The sequence below is a fragment of the Nicotiana tabacum genome, chromosome 21, assembly GCF_000715075.1.
Source record: "Nicotiana tabacum cultivar K326 chromosome 21, ASM71507v2, whole genome shotgun sequence".
Classification (NCBI taxonomy): domain Eukaryota; kingdom Viridiplantae; phylum Streptophyta; class Magnoliopsida; order Solanales; family Solanaceae; genus Nicotiana; species Nicotiana tabacum.
In genome coordinates, this window is record NC_134100.1 from 6,107,690 (window position 1) to 6,129,917 (window position 22,228).

Sequence of the window (22,228 nt, forward strand, 5' to 3'; positions counted from 1 at the left end):
CCTCGCATTTGCGATCGATGTTCACAATTGCGAACTTGCATTTGCGAAAGGATTGTCGCATTTGCGACGATTGGGGATTTCTTGGGTTTTCGCAATTGCGAGCAATGCTTATCAGGGCTTACTTCACATTTGCGAATAGCCCCTCGCAATTCCCAAGTTCACAGGCCTCGCATTTGCAATCACCTGATCTCGCAATTGCGAGATCAGAGGCCAGCACCAGACCTGCAACCTGCAACTATTTTCTCTAAGTCTAAATGCACTCCGAGGCCTATCCAAAACTCATCCGAGCCCTCGGGTCTCCCAACCAAACATGCACACAAGCCTAAAAATATCATACGTACTTGCTCGCGCAGTCAAATCATCAAAATAACATCAACAACTATGAATTAAACCTCAAATTCCGGGAAACGTGCCCGGACTGTACACTCAAATCGAGCTTTGACAAACAAAGGTTTTTAAGGTCTCGGATCACAGAATTCACTTGTAAAACAAGTGATGACCTTTTGGGTCCTTACAAATATGACATCTTACATATTTTTTTATCTTCTTCTAGTCTTTCTATAAATTGCCAACACTTACTTCTTAGTCTTCAATTCTTCTTAATAGGGAGGGGAGACCTACCTTCTTCACTTACCACCTCTTGATCTTTTAGGATTTTTACTCTTACTACTACCACCCCTACTAGTGCACATTTTTTTGGCTGCTCTAAAGATATTCATTATGTAAATTAAATTAATAATTCTAAATATAAAATAAAAATAAACACCAAAGAAGAAAAAGTGATGGAACGAGTGTACCGGGAGTTCGGATACCGCACTAAATTTGATATCACAGTTCAATTAATATTTGATGATATTTCACATGAATACTTGATAATTATAAATTTGTAGTGGCTAAAGTAACTTGAAATAATAATTGAGAACTGGAGAGTAATTAGCAATTTTATCAAGAGAGAATTAGAGTAGCAAGAGAGCAAATTGTCATGACCGAAATTGCCCCGGTCGTGATGGTGCTTATCGCAGTACTAGGCCAGCCGATATAACACTAATAACATAAAGGTCTTTTGCAAATTCATTTTCTAATCAAATATGATCACAAATATGTCAAAATAAGCGAAAAACAAATATGCAAATACATCAACCACTGGCAGATTCTGATGTCAATAGTCATGAGCCACTAAAATACAGTGTGATAATGTCTACTCAATACAAGCTAAGACTGAAATATATAATACTAAGGATAGGAAGGAGAAAGGCAGGGCTGCGGACGCCATGCAACTACCTTTCTATCTCCGGAAAATACTGTGAAGGCAAAGATCATCTCTCACTCGGATGCTCTGGCACCTGGATCTGCACACAAAGTGCATGGAGTAACGTGAGTATACCAACTCAGTAAGTAATAATTATAAATAAAGGCTGAGTGCAGTGGCGAGCATTTAAATCATATACGTAGTATAGAATAGAATCTCAATGGAAATAACAAGTCAAATAAGTAATTCAATTTTCGAGCATCTCATAAAACTCCAGTTTCAATGAAAGTTATTTAAAAATATTTGTTCAATATTTTTCAATAGAGGCTCAATATAAAAGAAGAGTGAAAATAGTAATTACATAAAACAAGCCCCTCGGGCAAAGTATCACTCATATATATAGCCCCTCGGGCAAGCCTCTCAGTCACTCGTGACTCAACTCTCATAAATCAGCACTCATACTCAGCACTCCTGCTCAATAGATATCTCGCAATAATCGATGCGGCATACAACCCGGTCCATAATATATAGTCGACTTTGCTCACTAGGAGTGTGCAGACTCCGGAGGGGCTCCTACAGCTGCAGTATGTAGCCTAATCCATAAATATATAATCCTCATCATCCGGCCCTCGACCTCTATCAGTCATCAACCTCACAGCCACTCGGGCATTCGAGTGAAAAAATCAGGGAACTCAGCCCAAACAATATTTGTATATTTAAAAGTAGAGTAATGAAATGGAATCAAACGATAAACAGGTAAAAATCATGACTGAGGATATTCTTTCGAATCAAAATAGTGTGAGGATAGTAGTAAAATACCCCTGAGGGTCCAAACAGTACGGCACAAGGCCCCAAACATGGTATTCAACCCAAGTTAATAGAATCATTTCAAAACACATAGATTTCATATAGAGTTTATCAAAATATGCAACTATACAGTTGCCACGGGATGGACCAAGTCACAATCCCTACCGGTGCATGCCCATACACCCGTCACCTAGCATGTGCGTCACCTCATTTATCAAAATAGTACGAAATTCTGGGGTTTCATACCCTCAGGTCTAGATTTACAATCATTTCTTACCTCGAATCGGAAGAAAATCAACTCCGCAATGTCCTTGCCTCTCGACTCGGCCTCAAATCGCCCCGAATCTATCCGAAATCAGAATCATAACATCAATACATGCCAAAGGAACAAAGCCCACACAAAAATTATCAAATTAAAATCAAAATCCCGAAAATGGCAAACCCGACCCCCGAGCCCTCATCTCGGAATCTGATAAAAATTACAACACTAGAATCCTTATCCTCTCAAGAGTCTATACATACCAAGATCATCGAAATCAGACCTCAAATGCCCCCTCAAATCCCCAATTTAAACTCTCCAATTTCAAGCCCAAATCTCCCGATTTATTCTCTAATTTTCCCACTAAAACATGATTTAACAATGGAATAATTGCCATAAACACCAGATACAAGGTCCAAGTAGCTTACCTCACTGAAAACACTTAAATTCTCCATTGAAATCGCAATCCCAAGCTCCAACCCGACCAGAAATGGTGGATAAAAGACTGAAATTCGCGAAGTGATGCTTATATAGTGTGATGCTTATATAGTTTCTGACCAACGATTTCCGCACCTACGGTCTCCAAGTTGGTTCTGCGATGCCACACCTGCGGAAAAACCATCGCATTGCAGTTTTCACTTAAACCCTGAGAATTCCGCTTCTGTGGTCCATACCCACATCTGCCGTCCCGTAGGTGTGGTCCTTAGTGCGCACCTGCGGCTTTGCCTGAGTTCCACATCTTCCGCATCTGCAGCCTTGCCCTCGCACCTACTGTTCCCAATCCGTAGGTGCTGATATGACAGAAGCAGCAGCTTCAGCTGCTCAAATTCAAGTCCAATCTTTCCAACAACCTTCCGGATTCATCCCAAGGCCCCAACCAAAAATACCAACAAGTGACATATCATCATTCAAACTTATACAAACCTCCGGAACACTCAAAACAACATCAAAACACCAAATCACCCTCAGATTCAAGACTAAGGATTTCCAAACATCCGAATTCCGCAAACGATACAAAAACCTATCGAACCTCATCCGAATGACCTAAAATTTTGCACGCACGTCACAAATGACACAATGGACCTACTCCAATATCTGGAATTCCATTCCGACCCCAATATCAAGATTTCCACTGCCGGCCGGAAACTCCAAATTTTTAATTTCACCAATCAAGCCTAAACCAATCACGGACCTCTAAAATACATTCCGAACACACTCCCAAGTCCAAAATCACCTAACGAAGCTATCCGAACCGTCAAAATTCACATCTAAGACCTTCTACTCATAAGTCAACATCCAGTTGTCTTTTCCAACTTAAACTTCTGAACTAGAGACTAAGTGTCTCATTTCACTCCAAGACCACTCCGAACACAGAACAACCAACACGATATGATGAAATATAGCTGAACAACATATAAAGAAGTAGAAACAGAGGAAACGAGTCTGTAACTCATGAAACGTCCGGTCGGGTCGTTACATCCTCCCCCACTTAAACAAACGTTCGTTCTCGAACGAGTCAAGAAATATACCTGAAGCCTCAAACAAGTGAGGATATCTGCTCCGCATCACCCGCTCGGTTTCCCAAGTAGCCTCCTCCATGGGCCGGCCTCTCCACTGCACTTTCACTAAAGCTATATCCGTTGATCTCAATGTTCAGACATGCTGCTCCAAAATAGTCACTGGCTCCACATCGTAAGCGAAATCATCGTCTAACTGAATCGTGCTGAAATCCAAAACATGTGACGGATCGCCAATATACTTTCGGAGCATAGAACCATAAAATACCGGATGCACACTCGGCAAGCTAGGTGGTAAAGCAAGCTCATAAGCCACGTCCCCAATCCTCTGAAGCACCTCAAAAGTCCCAATGAACCGATGACTCAATTGACCCTTCTTCCCAAATCTCATAACACCCTACATGGGTGAAACCTTCAGTAGAAACTTCTCCCCAACCATGTAGGACACATCATGAACCTTCTTGTCAGCCTAACTCTTTTGTCTCAGCTGCTGTACGAAGCCGCTCCTGAATCACTTTCACTTTGTCCAAAGCATCCTGCACCAAGTTTGTACCCAATAGCCTGGCCTCGCCCGCCTCAAACTAACCTATTGGAGATCTACATTGTCTCCCATATAAAGCCTCATATGGAGTCATCTGAATACTCGACTGATAACTGTTATTATATGAAAACTCCGTGAGCGGTAAAAATTGGTCCCATGAGCCCCCAAAATCAATGACACAAGCGCGCAACATGTCCTTAAATATCTGAATAATGCGCTCGGACTGCCCGTCCGTCTAAGGGTGAAAAGCTGTGCTCATCTCAACCTGAGTAGCCAACTCTCGATGCACGTATCTCTAAAACTGTGATGTGAACTGAGTACCTCTATCTGAAATGATGGAAATTAGAACTCCATCCAGGCAAACAATCCCTCGGATATATATCACTGCTAACCGCTATGAAGAATAGGTAGTACACACAAGAATGAAGTGTGCAGACTTGGTCAACCGATCCACAATCACCCAAATAGAATCAAACTTCCTCAAAGTCTGTGAGAGTCCAACTACGAAATCCATGGTGATCCTCTCCCACTTCCACTCCAGAATATCCATTTACTGAAGTAAGCCACTAGATTTCTGATGCTCGTATTTCACCTGCTGACAATTGAGACATCGAGCTACAAATCCCACTATATCTTTCTTCATCCTCCTCCACCAGTAGTACTGTCTCAAATCCTAATACATCTTCGCAACACCTAGATGGATGGAATATCGCGAGCTATAAGCCTCATCTAGAATCAACTCCCAAAGCCCATACATATCGGGCACACATATCCGGCCCTACATATTTAATACTCCATCATCACCAATAGTCACATCTCTGGCATCGACGTGCTGAACTCTGTCCTTGAGGACAAGCAAATGAGGATCATCATACTGGCGCTCTCTAATGTGATCAAACAAGGAATACCGAGAAACCACACAAGCTAAGATCCGAATGGGCTCGGAAATATCCAACATCACAAACCGATTGGCCAAGGCCTGAACATCAATTGTAAGAGGTCTCTCCCCAACCGAAATATACGCCAAACTGCTCATACTCACCGCCTTCCTACTCAAGGCATTGTCCACTACATTAGCCTTCCTCGGATGGTACAAGATAGTGATATCATAATCCTTTAGCAGCTCCAACCATCTCCATTGGCTCAAATTGAGATCCGTCTGCTTGAACAAGTGCTAGAGGCTACGATGATTAGTAAATACCTCACAAGATACACCACAGAGATAATGCCTCCAAATCTTCAACGCGTGAACAATGGCAGCCAACTCTAAACCATGAACATGGTAGTTCTTCTCATGGGCCTTCAACTGACGAGAAGCATAAGCAATCACTCTTACCCCCTACATCAACACACACCCAATACCAACTCTAGAAGCATCGCAATATACTGTATATGAACCTGAAGCTGATGGCAAAACTAACACTAGATCTGTGGTCAAGGTAGCCTTGAGCTTCTGGAAGCTCGCCTCACACTCATCTGACCACCAAAATGTATCACCCTTCTGTGTCAATTTGGTGAAGGGTGATGCAATAGATGAAAATCCATGAACGAACCGTTGATAATAACCCACCAAACCAAGAAAGCTATGAATCTCTATGGCTGAGGACGGCCTGGGCCAACTCTGAACTGCCTCTATCTTCTTCGGATCAACCTGAATACCCTCACTGGACACTACATGTCCCAAGAAAGCCACTGAACTAAGCCAAAACTCACACTTAGAGAACTTTGCATAAAGCTTCTCCTCTCTCAAACGCTGCAATACCACTCTCAAATGCTCCACATTCTCCTCTTAACTATGCAAATACACCAGAATATCATCAATGAATAAAATGACAAACGAGTCAAGATAAGGATGAAACACGGTGTTCATCAAATGCATGAACACTGCTGGGGCATTGGTCAGCCCAAAAGAGAAACTCATAATAACCATATCGGGTCCTGAAAGTGGTCTTAAGAATATTCAAGTCCCTGATCTTCAACTAGTGATACCCTGATCGGAGATCAATCTTGGAGAACACCCTTGCTCCTTGAAGCTGGTCAAATAAACCATCAATACGAGGCAGATGATACTTGTTCTTGATTGTAATTTTATGCAACAGCCTGTAATCAATGCACATCCTCATCGTTCCATCCTTCTTCTTCACAAATAGAATAGGCGCACCCCAAAGAGACACTCTAGGCCAAATAAACCCCTTATCAAGAAGTTCCTGAAGCTGTTCCTTCAACTCCGCCGATGCCATACGATACGGTGGAATAAAAATGGGCTGAGTATCCGGCACCAAATCAGTACCGAAGTTGATATCCCTATCCGGGGGCATGCTCGACAGGTCTGCAAGAAACACATCTGGAAAGTTCCTCACTACTGGAACAAAGTCGATACTAGGAGTCTTTGCACTGACATCCCTTACAAAAGCCAAGTAAGAAAGACAACCCTTTCCCACCATCCTGCTGGGCCTTCAGAAATGAAATCACTCTAATAGGAACAAAATCAGTCGAACCTCACCACTCAATCTGTAGCATACCCAGCATAGCCAACGTCACTATCTTAACATGACAGTCCAAAATAGTACGACATGGAGATAGCCAATCCATGCCTAATATCACATCAAAATAAACCATACAAAGCATTAGAGGTCCACTCGGGTCTCCAAACCTCTAATAGTCACCATACATGATCGATATATGCGGTCCACAAAATAGTATCGCCCACTGGAGTAGATATACGAACAGATGAAATAAGAGACTCACGGGGCGTATCCAAATAACGAGCAAAATATAATGACACATATGAAAAAGTGGAACCAGGATCAAATAACATAGAGGCATCTTTGTGGCAAACAAAGACAATACCTATAATCATAGCATCTGAAGCAATAACATCTGGTCTAGCAGGGAATGCATAGAAACGAGCGTGACCACCACCTGATCGACCTCCCCCTCTAGGGAGACCCCTACCTGACTGACCCCCAGCCCTAGTTGCCTGGGTAGGTGATGAAGTAACTAGAGCTGAAGTCGAGGGCTGACTCATCTGCTGAGATGGACCCCAAGAAGACGAGGACACTATCTCCTCATATGCCCAAACTCTCCACACTCATAACAACTCCCGTGTGCGGGGGACGGGTACTGAAGGGAACCTCTAGCACTGGGATGACCAGTACAAGAACCTGGCATGGAAGAGTCCCTGAACTGATGGAGCACGGGACAAACTTTGGGTAGGAAGGGCACTAAGTGATGAATGGCCCTAATGAGAACTATGATAACCATGGCCCGATGATGACCCACGATGAACTGGGCGAGCTGATTGAGCATGTATGAATGGACGGACTCTGCCGTACTAAAATTGACCTCTCGAAGGAACACCTCCAAAACTACCAGATCCCCGAGACCTCTTGGCCTCCCTTTCATTTCACTCCTAGTGACAAACTGACTCAATCTCTCGGGCAATATCAACAACCTACTCAAAAGTAGCACCTGACACCTTCTCTCTGGTCATGAGAATCCGAAGCTTGTATGTGAGGCCATCCACGAACCACCTAATCCTCTCTCAATCTGTAGGAATCAACCAAACAACATGACGATCTAGCTGTGAAAATCTCATCTCATACTGCATCACAGCCATATCATCCTGACGCAATTGCTCGAACTGCCGGTGCAGCTCTTTTCTCCGAGACTGTGGCACACATTTCTCCAAAAAAGAGCGGAGAACTGCTGCCAGGTAAGGGGCACTGCATCAGCAGGCCTACGCCTCTCAATAAGCCTCCCACCAAGTAAAGGCAACTCCTGAAAACTGGAAAGTAGTGAACGAGACCCCCACTGGTCTCCAAACCTACGGTCCGAAGCATCCTCTAACACTTGTCCAAGAAACCCTGGACATCCTCGCCCTCTGAACTACTAAAAGTCAGAGGCTGAAGTCTACCAAACCTCTCCAATCGACGCTGCTCAACGTCAGGCATAATTGGTACTAAATAATCCTGAGCGGGTGCAACTGGCTGGGCTGGAGATGCCTCCGATGTCTAAAGTCCCCGCACAACCTGCTCAGGTGTGTGAGCAGCGGGATTTTGAGTGCCTCCCCAAGCTTGAGAAGTAGTTGCGGCCGTAGCAACTGAGATCGCCTGAGCTAGGCCAGTGCACACTAATAGAATCTGGGCTAGGGCCTCCTAAAGGCATGGAATAACAATCAGCACAGTCGGTGCCTGTGCTGGTCCTGCTGGAGCGTCCACAACTGGGACTTGATCATGAATTGGGGCGGTTGGTGGATCTGCCGGTGCTACCCTAATTCTGTGCGGGCTACACCCCTGCCCCTATCACAGACTCGGACGTGACCTTGACTTCTAGTGGCCCCAACTGGTGTTCGTCTGTCCTGACTGGTAGCACATGTCCTTACCATCTGTGAGAGAATAGAATAACAAAAGTTTAGTACTAGAATCAACAGATTCGCACGACAGGAATTTCAAGAATGTGAAGCTTTTCCTAAAGGTTCTACAGCCTCCCGAGGATAAGTACAGACGTCTCCGTACCGATCTGCGAGACTCTACTAACCGGATCATGACTTGTGAGATCTATGTAACCTAGGCTCTGATACCAGCTTGTCACGACTCCAACACTCCGGTCGTAATGGCGCCTATCGCAATACTAGGCCAACCGATTTAACACTAATAACATAAAGGTCTTTTGTAAATTCATTTTCTAATCAAATGTGATCACAAATCGTTCATCTTAATATGTCAAAATAAGCGGAAAACAAATATGCAAATACATCAACCACTGCCCGATCCTGGTGTCACTAGTCATGAGCCACTAAAATACAGTCTGATACTGTCTACTAAATACAAGCTAAGACTGAAATATATTAAGGATAGAAAGGAGAAAGGCAGGGATGCGGACACCGTGCAACTACCTTACTATCTCTGAAAAATACTCTAAAGGCAAAGATCAGCTCTCACTTGGATGCCCTGGCACCTAGATCTGCACACAAGGTGCATGGAGTAACGTGAGTATACCAACTCAGTAAGTAATAATTATAAATAAAGGCTGAGTGCAGTGGCGAGCATTTAAATCATATACGTAGTATAGAATAGAATCTCAATGGAAATAACAAGTCAAATAAGTAATTCAATTTTCGAGCATCTCATAAAACTCCAGTTTCAATGAAAGTTATTTAAGAATATTTGTCCAACATTTTTCAATAGAGGCTTAGTATAAAAGAAGAGTGAAAATAGTAATTTCATAAAACAAGCCCCCCAGGCAAATTATCCCTCATATATATAGCCCCTCGAGCAAGCCTCTCAGTCACTCGTGACTCAACTCTCATCAATCAACACTCATACTCAGCACTCCCCCTCAATAGATATCTCACAATAACTGATGTGGTGTACAACCCTATCCATAATATATAGTCGACTATGCTTATATATATATATATATATATATATATATATATATATATATATATATATATATATATATATATATATATATATATATATATATATATATATATATATATATATATATATATATATATATATATATATATATATATATATATATATATATATATATATATATATATATATATATATATATATATATATATATATATATATATATATATATATATATATATATATATATATATATATATATATATATATATATATATATATATATATATATATATATATATGTATATATATATATATATATATATATATATATATGCATGAAGCCCGATCCATAAATATATAATCCTCACCATCCGCCCTCGGCCTCTCTCAGTCATCAACCTCACAGCCACTCGGGCATTCCAATGATAAAAATCAGGGAACTCAGCCCAAACAATATTCATATATTTGAAGGTAGAGTAATGGAACGGAATCAAACGATAAAAAGGTAAAAATCATGACTGAGGATATGCTTTCGAATCAAAACAGTGTGAGGATAGTAGTAAAATATCCCTGAGGGTCCAAACAACACGGCACAATGCCCCAAACATGGCATTCAACCCAAGCTAACAGAAACATTTCTAAACACATAGATTTCATATAAAGTTTATCAAAATATGCAACTCTTCAGTTGCAACGGGACGGACCAAGTCACAATCCCTACCGGTGAACGCCTACATGCATGTCACCTAGCATGTGCGTCACTTCATTTATCAAAATAGTACGAAATTCTGGGGTTTCATACCCTCAGGTCTAGATTTACAATCGTTACTTACCTCGAACCAGACAAAAATCTACTCCGCAATGCCCTTGCCTCTCGAACAAACTCAGAATCATATTATCAATACATGCCAAAGGAACAAAGCCCACGTGAAAATTATCAAATTAAACTCAAAATCCTGAAATTGGCCAAACCCGACCCCTCAGGCCCACGTCTCGGAATTCGATAAAAATCACAATACTAGAATCCTTATCCTCTAATGAGTCTATACATACAAAGATCATCAAAATCGGACCTCAAATGGCCCATCAAATTCCCAATTTAAACTCTTCAATTTCATGCCCTAATCTCCCAATTTCTTCTCTAAATTTCCCACTAAAATCATGATTTAACAATGGAATAATTTCCTTAAACACAAGATACAAGATCCAAGTAGCTTACCTCACTGAAAACACTTAAATTCTCCCTTGAAATCGCAATCCCCAAGCTCCAACTCGACCAACTATTGTGGATAAAAGACTGAAATTCGCGAAGTGATGCTGATATAGTTTCTGCCCAGCGATTTTCGCACCTGCGATCTCCAAGTCGATTCTGTGATGCCGCACCTGCGAATAAACTAATGCAGGTGCGATTTTCACTTAAAACCTGAGAATTCCGCTTCTGCGGTCCATACTCACATTTGCGGTCCTTAGTGCGCACGTACGGCTTTGCCTGAGTTCCCAATCTTCCGCATCTGCAGCCTTGCTCACGCACCAGCGGCCTCCCAATCCGCAGGTGCGGATATGACAGAAGCAGCAGCTTCAACTGCTCAAATTCAAGTCCAATCTTTCCGACAACATTCCGAATTCATCCTGAGGCCCTCGGGGCCCCATCCTAAAATACCAACAAGTCACATATCATCATTCAAATTTATACCAATCTTCGGAACACTCAAAACAATATCAAAACACCAAATTACCCTCAGATTCAAGCCTAAGGGTTTCCAAACTTCCGAATTTCGCAAACGATACAAAAACCTATTGAACATCATCTGAATGACCTGAAATTTTGCACATATGTCACAAATGACACAACAGACCTACTTCAATTTCCGGAATTCCATTCTGACCCCAATATCAAGATTTTCACTGCCGATCAGAAACTCCAAATTTCCAATTTCGCCAATTCAAGCCTAAAACTATCACGAACCCCCAAAATACATTCCGAACACGCTCCTAAGTCCAAAATCACCTAACGAAGTTATCCAAACTGTCAGAATTCACATCCGAGACATTCTACTCATAAGTCAATATCCGGTTGACTTTTCCAACTTAAACTTCTAAACTAGAGACTAAGTGTCTCATTTCACTCCAAGATCACTCCGAACCAATAACAACCAACACGATATGATAAAATATAGCTGAACAACACTTAAAGAAGCAGAAATGGGGGAAACGGGACTGTAACTTATGAAACAACCGACCTGGTCGTTACACGAATTGTGAGAAAAAATAAAGAAGAAGGGGGCTATTTATAGGTTTTAAAAGGTTAAAAATGTAAATTTTCAATTATTAGGGATGAGAGGGGGGGCTATTTTCTTAAGGGGTAGGCCGAAATGGCCAAAAATATAAAAATGATCGTTGCCCAACAGTCATTTTTGAATTTGACAGTTGGCACGATTTAAAAAAAATAAAATTTGCATAACAGTAACCGGGTTGGACAATCCGGTGGTGGGTTGCCGAGCTTATCGGGTTACGGGGCACCGGTTACCAAAAAAGACCCACCCCCGTCCGGCTAAATCCCTGACCCTCACCAATCTGTCCCACCCCTTTAACGGACCGACCTGAACCGAGTTGAACCAGGTTGAGAGTGGGCTGGCCCGACATGATAGGTTTAGATACACTTAGAATAATTAAAAACACATATATGAACCTAGAGTCCTAGACACTTACATATTTAGGGGTCGTTTGTTATATGGGCTAAGAATAATAATCCGGGATAGAATTTGGAATTAACTTTATCCCACGTTTATGTTTGGTTTGGGGTATTAGCTAATCTCGAGATAACTTTTGCACTAGAATAGTGAGATTAACTATCCCATATAAAAGGTGAGATAGCTAATCTCATGGATATCTCACCATTATTTAAAAAAAAAATATAATCACGCCTTGTGGTGGCGTTACCCTTCCATTAATCACCAAAATTACACAATACAGAGGTTACTATTTCCAACATAGCATAACACTAGAAACCTATTATAAATAGACTCAATCAATATATATATTAGAAGCTTGTCGGAATTTTCTTTTTATTCAACTCTAAGGGAAAATGTAATATGAGTACATTTTTTAGCAACCCGCACGGAATATGCGAATTTCATAATTTTGCTTATTTTCCGAGCTCTTTCATATTCATTTTTATTTATTTCACATTAGATACAACTTTTACATGACGAGAACATCCAAAGGCTATATCACACGTATATAAAGTTGATTACAATATACTAAAATCACATTAAGTTGAGATAATTTGCAGTCACAGGCTTGACCACATGGGATGCAGAAGTCTCAATTAGTTCCAATTGCCATTTCATCAAATGCATATAAACAATCCAATCTCCATTTCCTTTAGGACTTGGCATTGGCATCACATATCCTGATTTTCCCGCCCATGGAAAATGATACGACCAGAAGACTGGCTCACCCCATCCGAAATCTATCTCTCTGGCTGGAAATTGTTGCCCTGATGACACTACCACAGCGGGTCCATCATCGTCCGTGGCGTATATTTTCGCCACGGCCTGTTCAGGACGATGGGCCTCAACCCAATCTATCAATCCAAGGAAATGTTCGCGTGTTACTGCTTTTTCTATAAACTCATGAATTGAATTTGCTACCCAACTCAACGGCTTCTCTTTTAGCTCCTCAATTTTCTTGTTTCCAAATGGGATTGAGAGAACATTACCAAAATACCCTTTTAGTAATTTTTCTTGATTATCATCTCCATTACTTAATCTAGCCCTACCATCAACAACGATACCAAACCTGAAATTCTTGGAATTTGATGTTTCTTTACTTCCACATGCAATAGTTTTCCACAGGTAAGCGCTGAATGATTCAAGTTTAGACCTCTGGAATTTCGTGCTTTTTTGGTCACGATTGGCTAGTGCTTGAAGGTGACCCATTTTCTCCCCCGTGATATAGTAAATTCTACTTATGGCTAGATCGTTAGGGTTAAGGGTTTCGGGTTTTACTGATGGTAGGGTTGGTATTGGTACGTACAGGCCATCGATTGAGTCATCGTAGTAACCAGGACGTCGAGGAAAAAGGAACGATCGACGGAAAGATGGGAGCTGAGAGAGTGGTTTGGATTGAGCTAATTCAGACCATGATACAAGAAACAAGTTGGCTGAATATGCATCAGCAACTCGATGATCAAATGTGCAACCCACAACTAGTCCTCCACATTTAAGTTGTGTAACCTGCAGTGAAACATTGAGTAAAACTGCAAGAAATAAAATAAAACAAGAGGAAAGAGGACAAAAGGTAATTAAATTGATTAAGATCAAAAGACACATTAAAAATCCGCGGCTCGTTTAAAGGTATCACATGGAGCCCAGAGTCTACTGGAAACGTCTCTATTTTCTCAACAGAGGAGTAAGAATTGCGTATACACTATTCTCCCAAACCCCACAAGTGAAACTTCACCGAATTTTTTGTTGTTGTTGTTGTCATCGTCATCGTTTAAAAATATCACATAAAATGGGACGGAGGGAGTATTACATATAGGTTAGATATGTAACTGACACATATTCAAAGACTTAAATTTTGTACACCAAAAGGGTAAAAGTTTTCTTTCACTGTCAAGTTACTTAAATATAATTACCAATACAAGTTTATAGTAAGTTGTATTGGTAACTTAACAAATAACTAACTTACTATGGCTAGATAATTAATTAACTTAGTTTGATCATCACGAGAGAGAAAAATTCAAATAAAAATATTCAATTGGATACGAGGAATTCTTTTACGTGTCAACTTGGTGTATATGAATAGACAAGACGTTCTCACGAAAGAAAAACAAAGAATGGGTAAAACGACTGCATATAATTTAATTTAGTTTCTATATATATCGAAGTCCTTTTCTTTCTTTCTTATACTTATCGTTCACCAGCAAAATAAATTTGGATAAAGTAACGGTAGCGTTGAGATATAATCTTTTAGTTTTACTCCATTCTCATTGGGGTGAGAAGTGAGAAATGTCTATCGACCAAAATGGAGGCGGATCCAGGAGTTGAAGTTTATGTTTTCTTAATAACGAATTCAAGTCAATATACCATAATAATTGTGTTTAATTAAATATTTAAATATATTTGTTGAATTTTTTAATATATATACAAGATCAAAACAAAAAAAAATACTGAATTTACGTAAACCGTAACTTACGTGCTGGATTGGCCCCAAGTAAATTAAGAACAAGGGCTTCAGAGGCAAGTGTTGTCTAATTTTGTAAAACCGTATATTGCCTTCCGAAAATGGGAGGAAAATCTATGAATTCTTTCATATAAAATATTTCTAAGAATTGAAGATGAGAAAAGAAATATCACATAAGTGTCACAAATTGAATCTAATATAGTGATAAAGCTAAAATACTGGCGCCTTCTTTTGGACTAATTTAGATATGCAAACGATATAATTATTCATATATAAATATAAACTAGATTTTTTTTAGGTTGTATTAAACGATGAAGTTTTTCATATTCCTATGATCCTACTGGTTAAACATATTTCCTCTGCTTTTATTTATGTAAACCTATTTTGTGATATAAAATGAGGCGCATATATTTATGTGGTATAAGTTATAAAAGTAAATTGTTTCCAAATATGGAATGGATAATTTTTTTTGGCAAAAATTAAAAAAAATAGATTCATATCTATTAAAATGATTGGGAAGTTCCATGCACAATTGGGAAGTTGGAAGGGGATCGTGAAGCAAAGGTAAGTGACCAGAAGATCACTGTCCAAGCCGTGGAAGCGATGTCTTGTAGAAATGGAAGGTAAGACTTAGTGGCGGAGGCAAGATTTCCGCTAAGGGAGTTCAAAAAAGAAAATAGTTAAAAAAATTAGAAGAAACTATGGCTAGTGGGATTTGACTAGCAACCTAACAAATATGTTGAATCCCTTGACCATTGAGATATGTTTTTGGGTTGTTTCAAATTCATAATATAATATATAGAGGTACAAACTGAATTTTGCATTATATATACAGTGTAATTTTCCGGCGAAAGAGGTTCGGGTGAACACCCTTCCACCCTCCTAAATCCGCCCCTGTTAAAACTACGTACAGTAGACCAAAGGTGAATTCAAGATTTAAAATTTATGGATTCCTACTTCAACTTTAATTAAATTTACAGTAATAACTAGGTTAACAATCAAAATATTTATAGATATGTGGTGAACTTCTTAATATATAAATAGGATCTGAGCAAAAACTGCTCGGTTCTTGTGAACCCGTTCGCCGTACTCTAGATCGGCCACACCAGTAGACTCAATGATGGTCCGATCTTTTCTCGAATCGTGCTCATATAATAGGAGCTTAATGGATCGAGTTGTCTTTTTTCTTCTTTGTTAAGTTGGGATATTAAGAGGTCACGTGCATGAAAAAAAAGGGTAGAAATTTTGCATTAAGACACAGTACCTGAACAGCTAGTACACCGTGCTTCTTCTTTGGAACAAGTTTTCCCTCTATACTCTCATCTGGATTATAAAAGTTAATATCCTTGAGCTCAACATCAGCAAAAGCTTCTGTGAAATTGACTCCACTATTGTTGCAAAGAACCTCAGGTTCTCCACCTAAGTTCTGAACTATCTCACCAGCAAATGCATAGTAAATAACTAATGTTTCAGCCAAAGAAGATTTGAGAATTCTAACCATTGAACCAAATTCTAGTTTTGTTGTCACTGAAATGGGATTTTGATAACAGAAAATAACTCCAACATCCAATGGAGGCAAGAGCAAGTCAAGATTGGACAGTGGTAACCAATGCTCTTGTATTGGCAAAACTGCTGCCACCACTTCACTCTTGCTCATCTTTACATTGAAGTTTCTTTTTGTAGTTATCTCTTTTCTACACATTTTTCTTTTTATTTAACTTTTGTGGTGGGTGGGTGGGGGGGGGGTTGGGGGGGGGGGGAGAGGATTAGAGAAGTATATGGTTCTTGATAGCTTGTGTAGTGGTGTGTGTTTAGTTTAGTGTGATGGAAATAAACATTGGAGAGCTGTATTTATAAGGTTCAAATGTTGGGTGAGATTATAATTAGTTAAAAACAATTGGATTGGTGTTATCCATTTGTACAAGAGTGAGTGGTGGATGAATGGAACAAACGTAGAAGAGCTGTATTTAATTTAGGATTTAAATATATTACTCACTCACTCCGTTTCAATTTAGATAGGGTAGTTTGACTCGGCACGGAGTTAAAAAAAGAAAACTTTTAAATCTTGTGGCCTTAAAAGCTTTAGGGGTAAAAGTTTTGTGGGGCCATAATATTTTTGTGGTTCTAAAAGCTTCTCATTAAGAGTAAAATGGGTAAAATGAAGAGTTTAAAGTTGAATTATTTTCAAATTTAGAAATGTGTCATTTATTTTGGAACAAACCAAAAAGAAAAATACATCATCTAATTTGAAACGAAGGAAGTATATACACAGTTAGCGAAAGCAATTCTGTATACTACCATATTTAAACAAAAAATATCTACAGATAAACCTTTTTAAAATGTGTGATTTGAAACCCCGCAAAATAAAGCAGTAACATGCCATAACCGGTTAAACTGCATTGACAATATAAAAGATTCTTTACACTCTCCTTAAACTCTTTAAATTTATGCACCTGTCCTTATATTATTTTTGATGAAGTAAGAAATATTACACCATCACATCAGGTCAGCTAAAAGATAACAACATGTAACTGCTCATAACGAGTGAAACTAGTTACTTGAAAAATAAAGCGGATACATAACTTGCTATGACAAATTAAATTACACTGTGATAGTGTAAAAAGAAAAACTTACACCAATAATGTATATAAGTTTAAATCTAAATTCTTATGCGGACCTATTGCTTATGTTGAGGGATCACCGGACCCCGTAAACTCTGGTAGAAATCTTGTATATGTATATGTATTTGTGTATACTTTGAAAATGGTTAATTTAAATCATTTAGCGCCCTTAATGCTAAAAACCTTTAGGAGTACTGATTGAACAGAATATTGTGCTCCCGTAACATAAAATCCCTATGTCCGCCTTGTATGTTTATATGTATGTATGTTATGTATATGGAAGGTTTAGGTTGTTGAGGATCAAAGCCAAACCCCCTCCCACCACAAGGCGGCTTTACTAAAAAAAAAGTTCAATCTTGGGTGAGATTATTATAGTTACACCAAATAATAGGATTGGTGTCTACGAGATTATATATATTATTTATTAATGGTACAAAGTGTGGTTATGAATTTCTTGAACAAGTAAACAGAGGGCAACAAAGTCAATAGCTTTGGTAAATTTGGATGATGATGACGATGAAGCAAATCTGAAATCTTTATTTTAAGCTGCTCATCCTCTTCTTTCACTAGCAACGTTTTGATAGTTATAATCAGGTTGTTAAAACATAAACAACAGTACAGTATCTTGATGCAAATATCAGAAAATAGATGTATTATTTTGTAAAAGTAATAGCAAAATGACGATATATAGATACCTAATCCAACAAATATAGAGACGGTAAATCTAATTAATTCATATAGATTTAATTTATATATTTTGACCGTGGAAATTATGTATTTAATTTAACATGTTGTAATATATATATTGTCTGATTTCTTTATTTAGGCAACTAGTTTCACTAATCTATATTATATTAAAAGGAGAGTAGTATGCATTGTGGTTAAGTCAAGTGGCAAGCTAAATGGAAACCACTTGGCAATTTTAGGACAACATTAATAATTAGAAATTATATATAAAAACATAATTAATGGAAGTAGTTTAATGAATCTTATACATAATCTAAATAGATCTTAGGCAAATCTAATCTATAATTATGTATATTTGTATCTATATCTATATCTATATTTATATTTATATATTGATCTACTCATAGATTTTTTTTCTATATTAGCTAGAAATATGGAGGTGAAAAATTAATTAACAACTATAATAAAAAAATAAAAATATATAAAGACATAAATTGAGATAACCTATAACTATTTATACTTTGGAGTAAGTTAAATTATAGAATAAAACTAAAATTTACTTAAGATAGTAAGGATTTATTGAGTTTAAAAATTAAATAATTTCAAGCAGCATAATAAGATCTTACATAAAGTATACAAATTATTTATAAAGTAATAGAAAAATTACAACATTAATAATTAGAAATTATATATAAAAACATAATTAATGGAAGTAGTTTAATGAATCTTATACATAATCTAAATAGATCTTAGGCAAATCTAATCTATAATTATGTATATTTGTATCTATATCTATATCTATATTTATATTTATATATTGATCTACTCATAGATTTTTTTTCTATATTAGCTAGAAATATGGAGGTGAAAAATTAATTAACAACTATAATAAAAAAATAAAAATATATAAAGACATAAATTGAGATAACCTATAACTATTTATACTTTGGAGTAAGTTAAATTATAGAATAAAACTAAAATTTACTTAAGATAGTAAGGATTTATTGAGTTTAAAAATTAAATAATTTCAAGCAGCAAAATAAGATCTTACATAAAGTATACAAATTATTTATAAAGTAATAGAAAAATTACAACATTAATAATTAGAAATTATATATAAAAACATAATTAATGGAAGTAGTTTAATGAATCTTATACATAATCTAAATAGATCTTAGGCAAATCTAATCTATAATTATGTATATTTGTATCTATATCTATATCTATATTTATATTTATATATTGATCTACTCATAGATTTTTTTCTATATTAGCTAGAAATATGGAGGTGAAAAATTAATTAAAAACTATAATAAAAAAATAAAAATATATAAAGACAAAAATTGAGATAACCTATAACTATTTATACTTTGGAGTAAGTTAAAATATAGAATAAAACTAAAATTTACTTAAGATATTAAGGATTTATTGAGTTTAAAAATTAAATAATTTCAAGCAGCAAAATAAGATCTTACATAAAGTATACAAATTATTTATAAGGTAAGAGAAAAATTAAATAATCAACAAAAGATATTTTAATAACAAGAATAATAAATTCATATTAATATTGATAAATCGTGCAAACGAATATTTTATACGTAAATATTACTACAACATTTAGTTATAATGTGTTCGAACAGTTAAGAAAAATATTTTTCTATGATTATATTTGAATTAAGTTCAGTTAGTTTAAATTTGAAAGCATAACATAATATTTTAAAAATATGGTCGTTAAAAAAATAGAATGATAAAAATTATTTGAATTGGAGATGAGAAAGTTTTTAAATTTTTATCTATATTATATTAGAATGAGTGTGGCAAAAATAAATACTAAATTCAAACATGCTAATAAATATTCATATGACAATGTAATAATATAAGGTATTGAATAATATAAAATAAAAAATAACGAATAAATAGAGAAAAAATAAAAATTCAGATTTTTTATCATAATAAAAAGGGTCAAACTTATTTAAATTTCAGATGAGAAAGTTTTTTATATTATACTAAGAAAAGGCATAATATAAGTCCACATAACTCAAGTCTAATAGTTAAAGTAAAAAACTAAAAAAATTGAACAATAAAAATAAATTAGAGATAATGTAAGGACATTTATAAATCATAAGTTTAGAAAATAAAATAAAATAAATATGCAATACTTAAAAATATTATTAAATTTTAAATAATTTAAAATTTTCGAGCAATGTTTTTAAAACAAAATAAATATTTATTTCATAATTAAAAAAATTATATATTTATCTTATATTATTAAAGAAAAGTAGTTGATAATGATATTAAATAAATTTACAAGTTAATGAAAAGACACATAAAATGTAATAAGACTATATATTAAATTAAAAAATAGCAAAATTATGTTAAATTATTAGAAATTAAAATAAAAGGCTATTTGAATTTGAGATTAGAAAGTTCTTAAAACTATGATGCGAATGTTCAAATTATGGATAATACCAGGAAATTGAAGTCTTACTTATGAAAATAAAACAATAATAAAAAATAAAATTTTTAAATGACAAAATAAATTTCTAATATAGGTAATTTTACAAAAATTAAATTTGTATCTTAAAACTAAAAAAGAAAGAAAATTTATGTAAAGAAATAAAATAACAGTGAAAATATTATTACAACATTTAGATATGTTCAAACAATTACGAAAATATTTTTCTATGATTAATATCTGAATCGAGTGCAGTTAGTTTGAGTTTGAATGCATAGCATAATTTTTTTAAAATGCGGTCCATTTTAGAAAATAGAATGATAAGAATTATTTGAATTTGGGATGAGATTATTTTTTTGTTTTTTAAAATATTATGTAAAGAACAAAAATGACAGTAAAAATATTACTACAATATTTAGAAATAATGTGTTCAAACAATTAAGAAATTTTTTCTATGATTAAATAAATTTTTAAAAATACAAAATAAATTTCTAATATTGGTAATCTTACTAATGAAAGTTAAAAATTAAATTGTATCTTATAGCTAAAAAGGGAAGAAAATTTAACTGCATCTAATACAAAATTAATTATAAGAGAACTCAATACATTTGGAACATGAGAATCAAATAACTTATGTATTAATATTTTAGACTAATTAAAAGTTACAATTTAAAATAAAATATGACATTATTTTGGCTCTAGGTAAAATATTAATATAAAAACTAATTAACATTTATAGTAGGGAGGGAATGTACATAAAAAAATAGAGGTAGTGCGAGGATACTTATACTTTAAATTAATTTAAAAATAGATAAAATAAAATAATTAAATTATATTTAAAAATATTACTGATAAATTTAAATGATTAAAATATTATGAATAAGAGGATAAAAGCATAAAAATATACCAAATTTCAAGAATAAAATATTTATTTTTATTAAATACTATTAAAAGGATAAAAAGTAAGACATTAATTTATTTATAAGCTAATAAACAAATTATATGATAGTATAATAATATTAAATATTAAATAATATAATAACTATAAGAAAAGAACAAAAAAAAGAATTTATGTAAAAGTGATGTGATGAATAAGATATATTTGACTTCTAGATAAACATAAAGTGATAATAAGAATTTTGTTAAGATAATATGATCTAATGTGCTCGAACAAGATAGATCACAATATGACATGTTTAGTATTCTTTAATATCGACAGCGGAACGAAATACAAGTACCAAAATCAAGGGGTTAGGTTGCTATAAATATATACGAAAAAGATTGGTTGTTCACTACGAAATTTGAACAATAATTTCATATCATGTTTCATAATTAAATTCTCATGTTATATAATTTTTATCTGAGACGTTTATATTTTAAGGATATTTGTGCATAATTCAAACAACTTACATCGCAATTTGAAATAATTTGTCTGTGCATCGCGCGAGTACGGATACTAGTAGGATATTAGAAAGGTTGGTAAAGTATAATTTCGATGACTTTATAGAATTGGTG

At 35.8% G+C, this 22,228-nt stretch overlaps 1 protein-coding gene across 1 annotated transcript; it reads right to left on the minus strand.

Annotated features, from left to right (window-relative positions):
* Positions 1-12,670: 12,670 nt before the first annotated feature.
* Positions 12,671-16,685, minus strand: LOC107762091 (coniferyl alcohol acyltransferase-like). Its single transcript, XM_016580416.2, has 2 exons — positions 16,215-16,685; positions 12,671-13,998 (listed from the first exon to the last, which is right to left on the minus strand). The coding sequence occupies exons 1-2, from the start codon at positions 16,650-16,652 to the stop codon at positions 13,027-13,029; spliced, it is 1,410 nt and encodes a 469-aa protein (XP_016435902.1). The 5' UTR covers positions 16,653-16,685; the 3' UTR covers positions 12,671-13,026.
* Between the last annotated feature and the right edge of the window lie 5,543 nt (positions 16,686-22,228).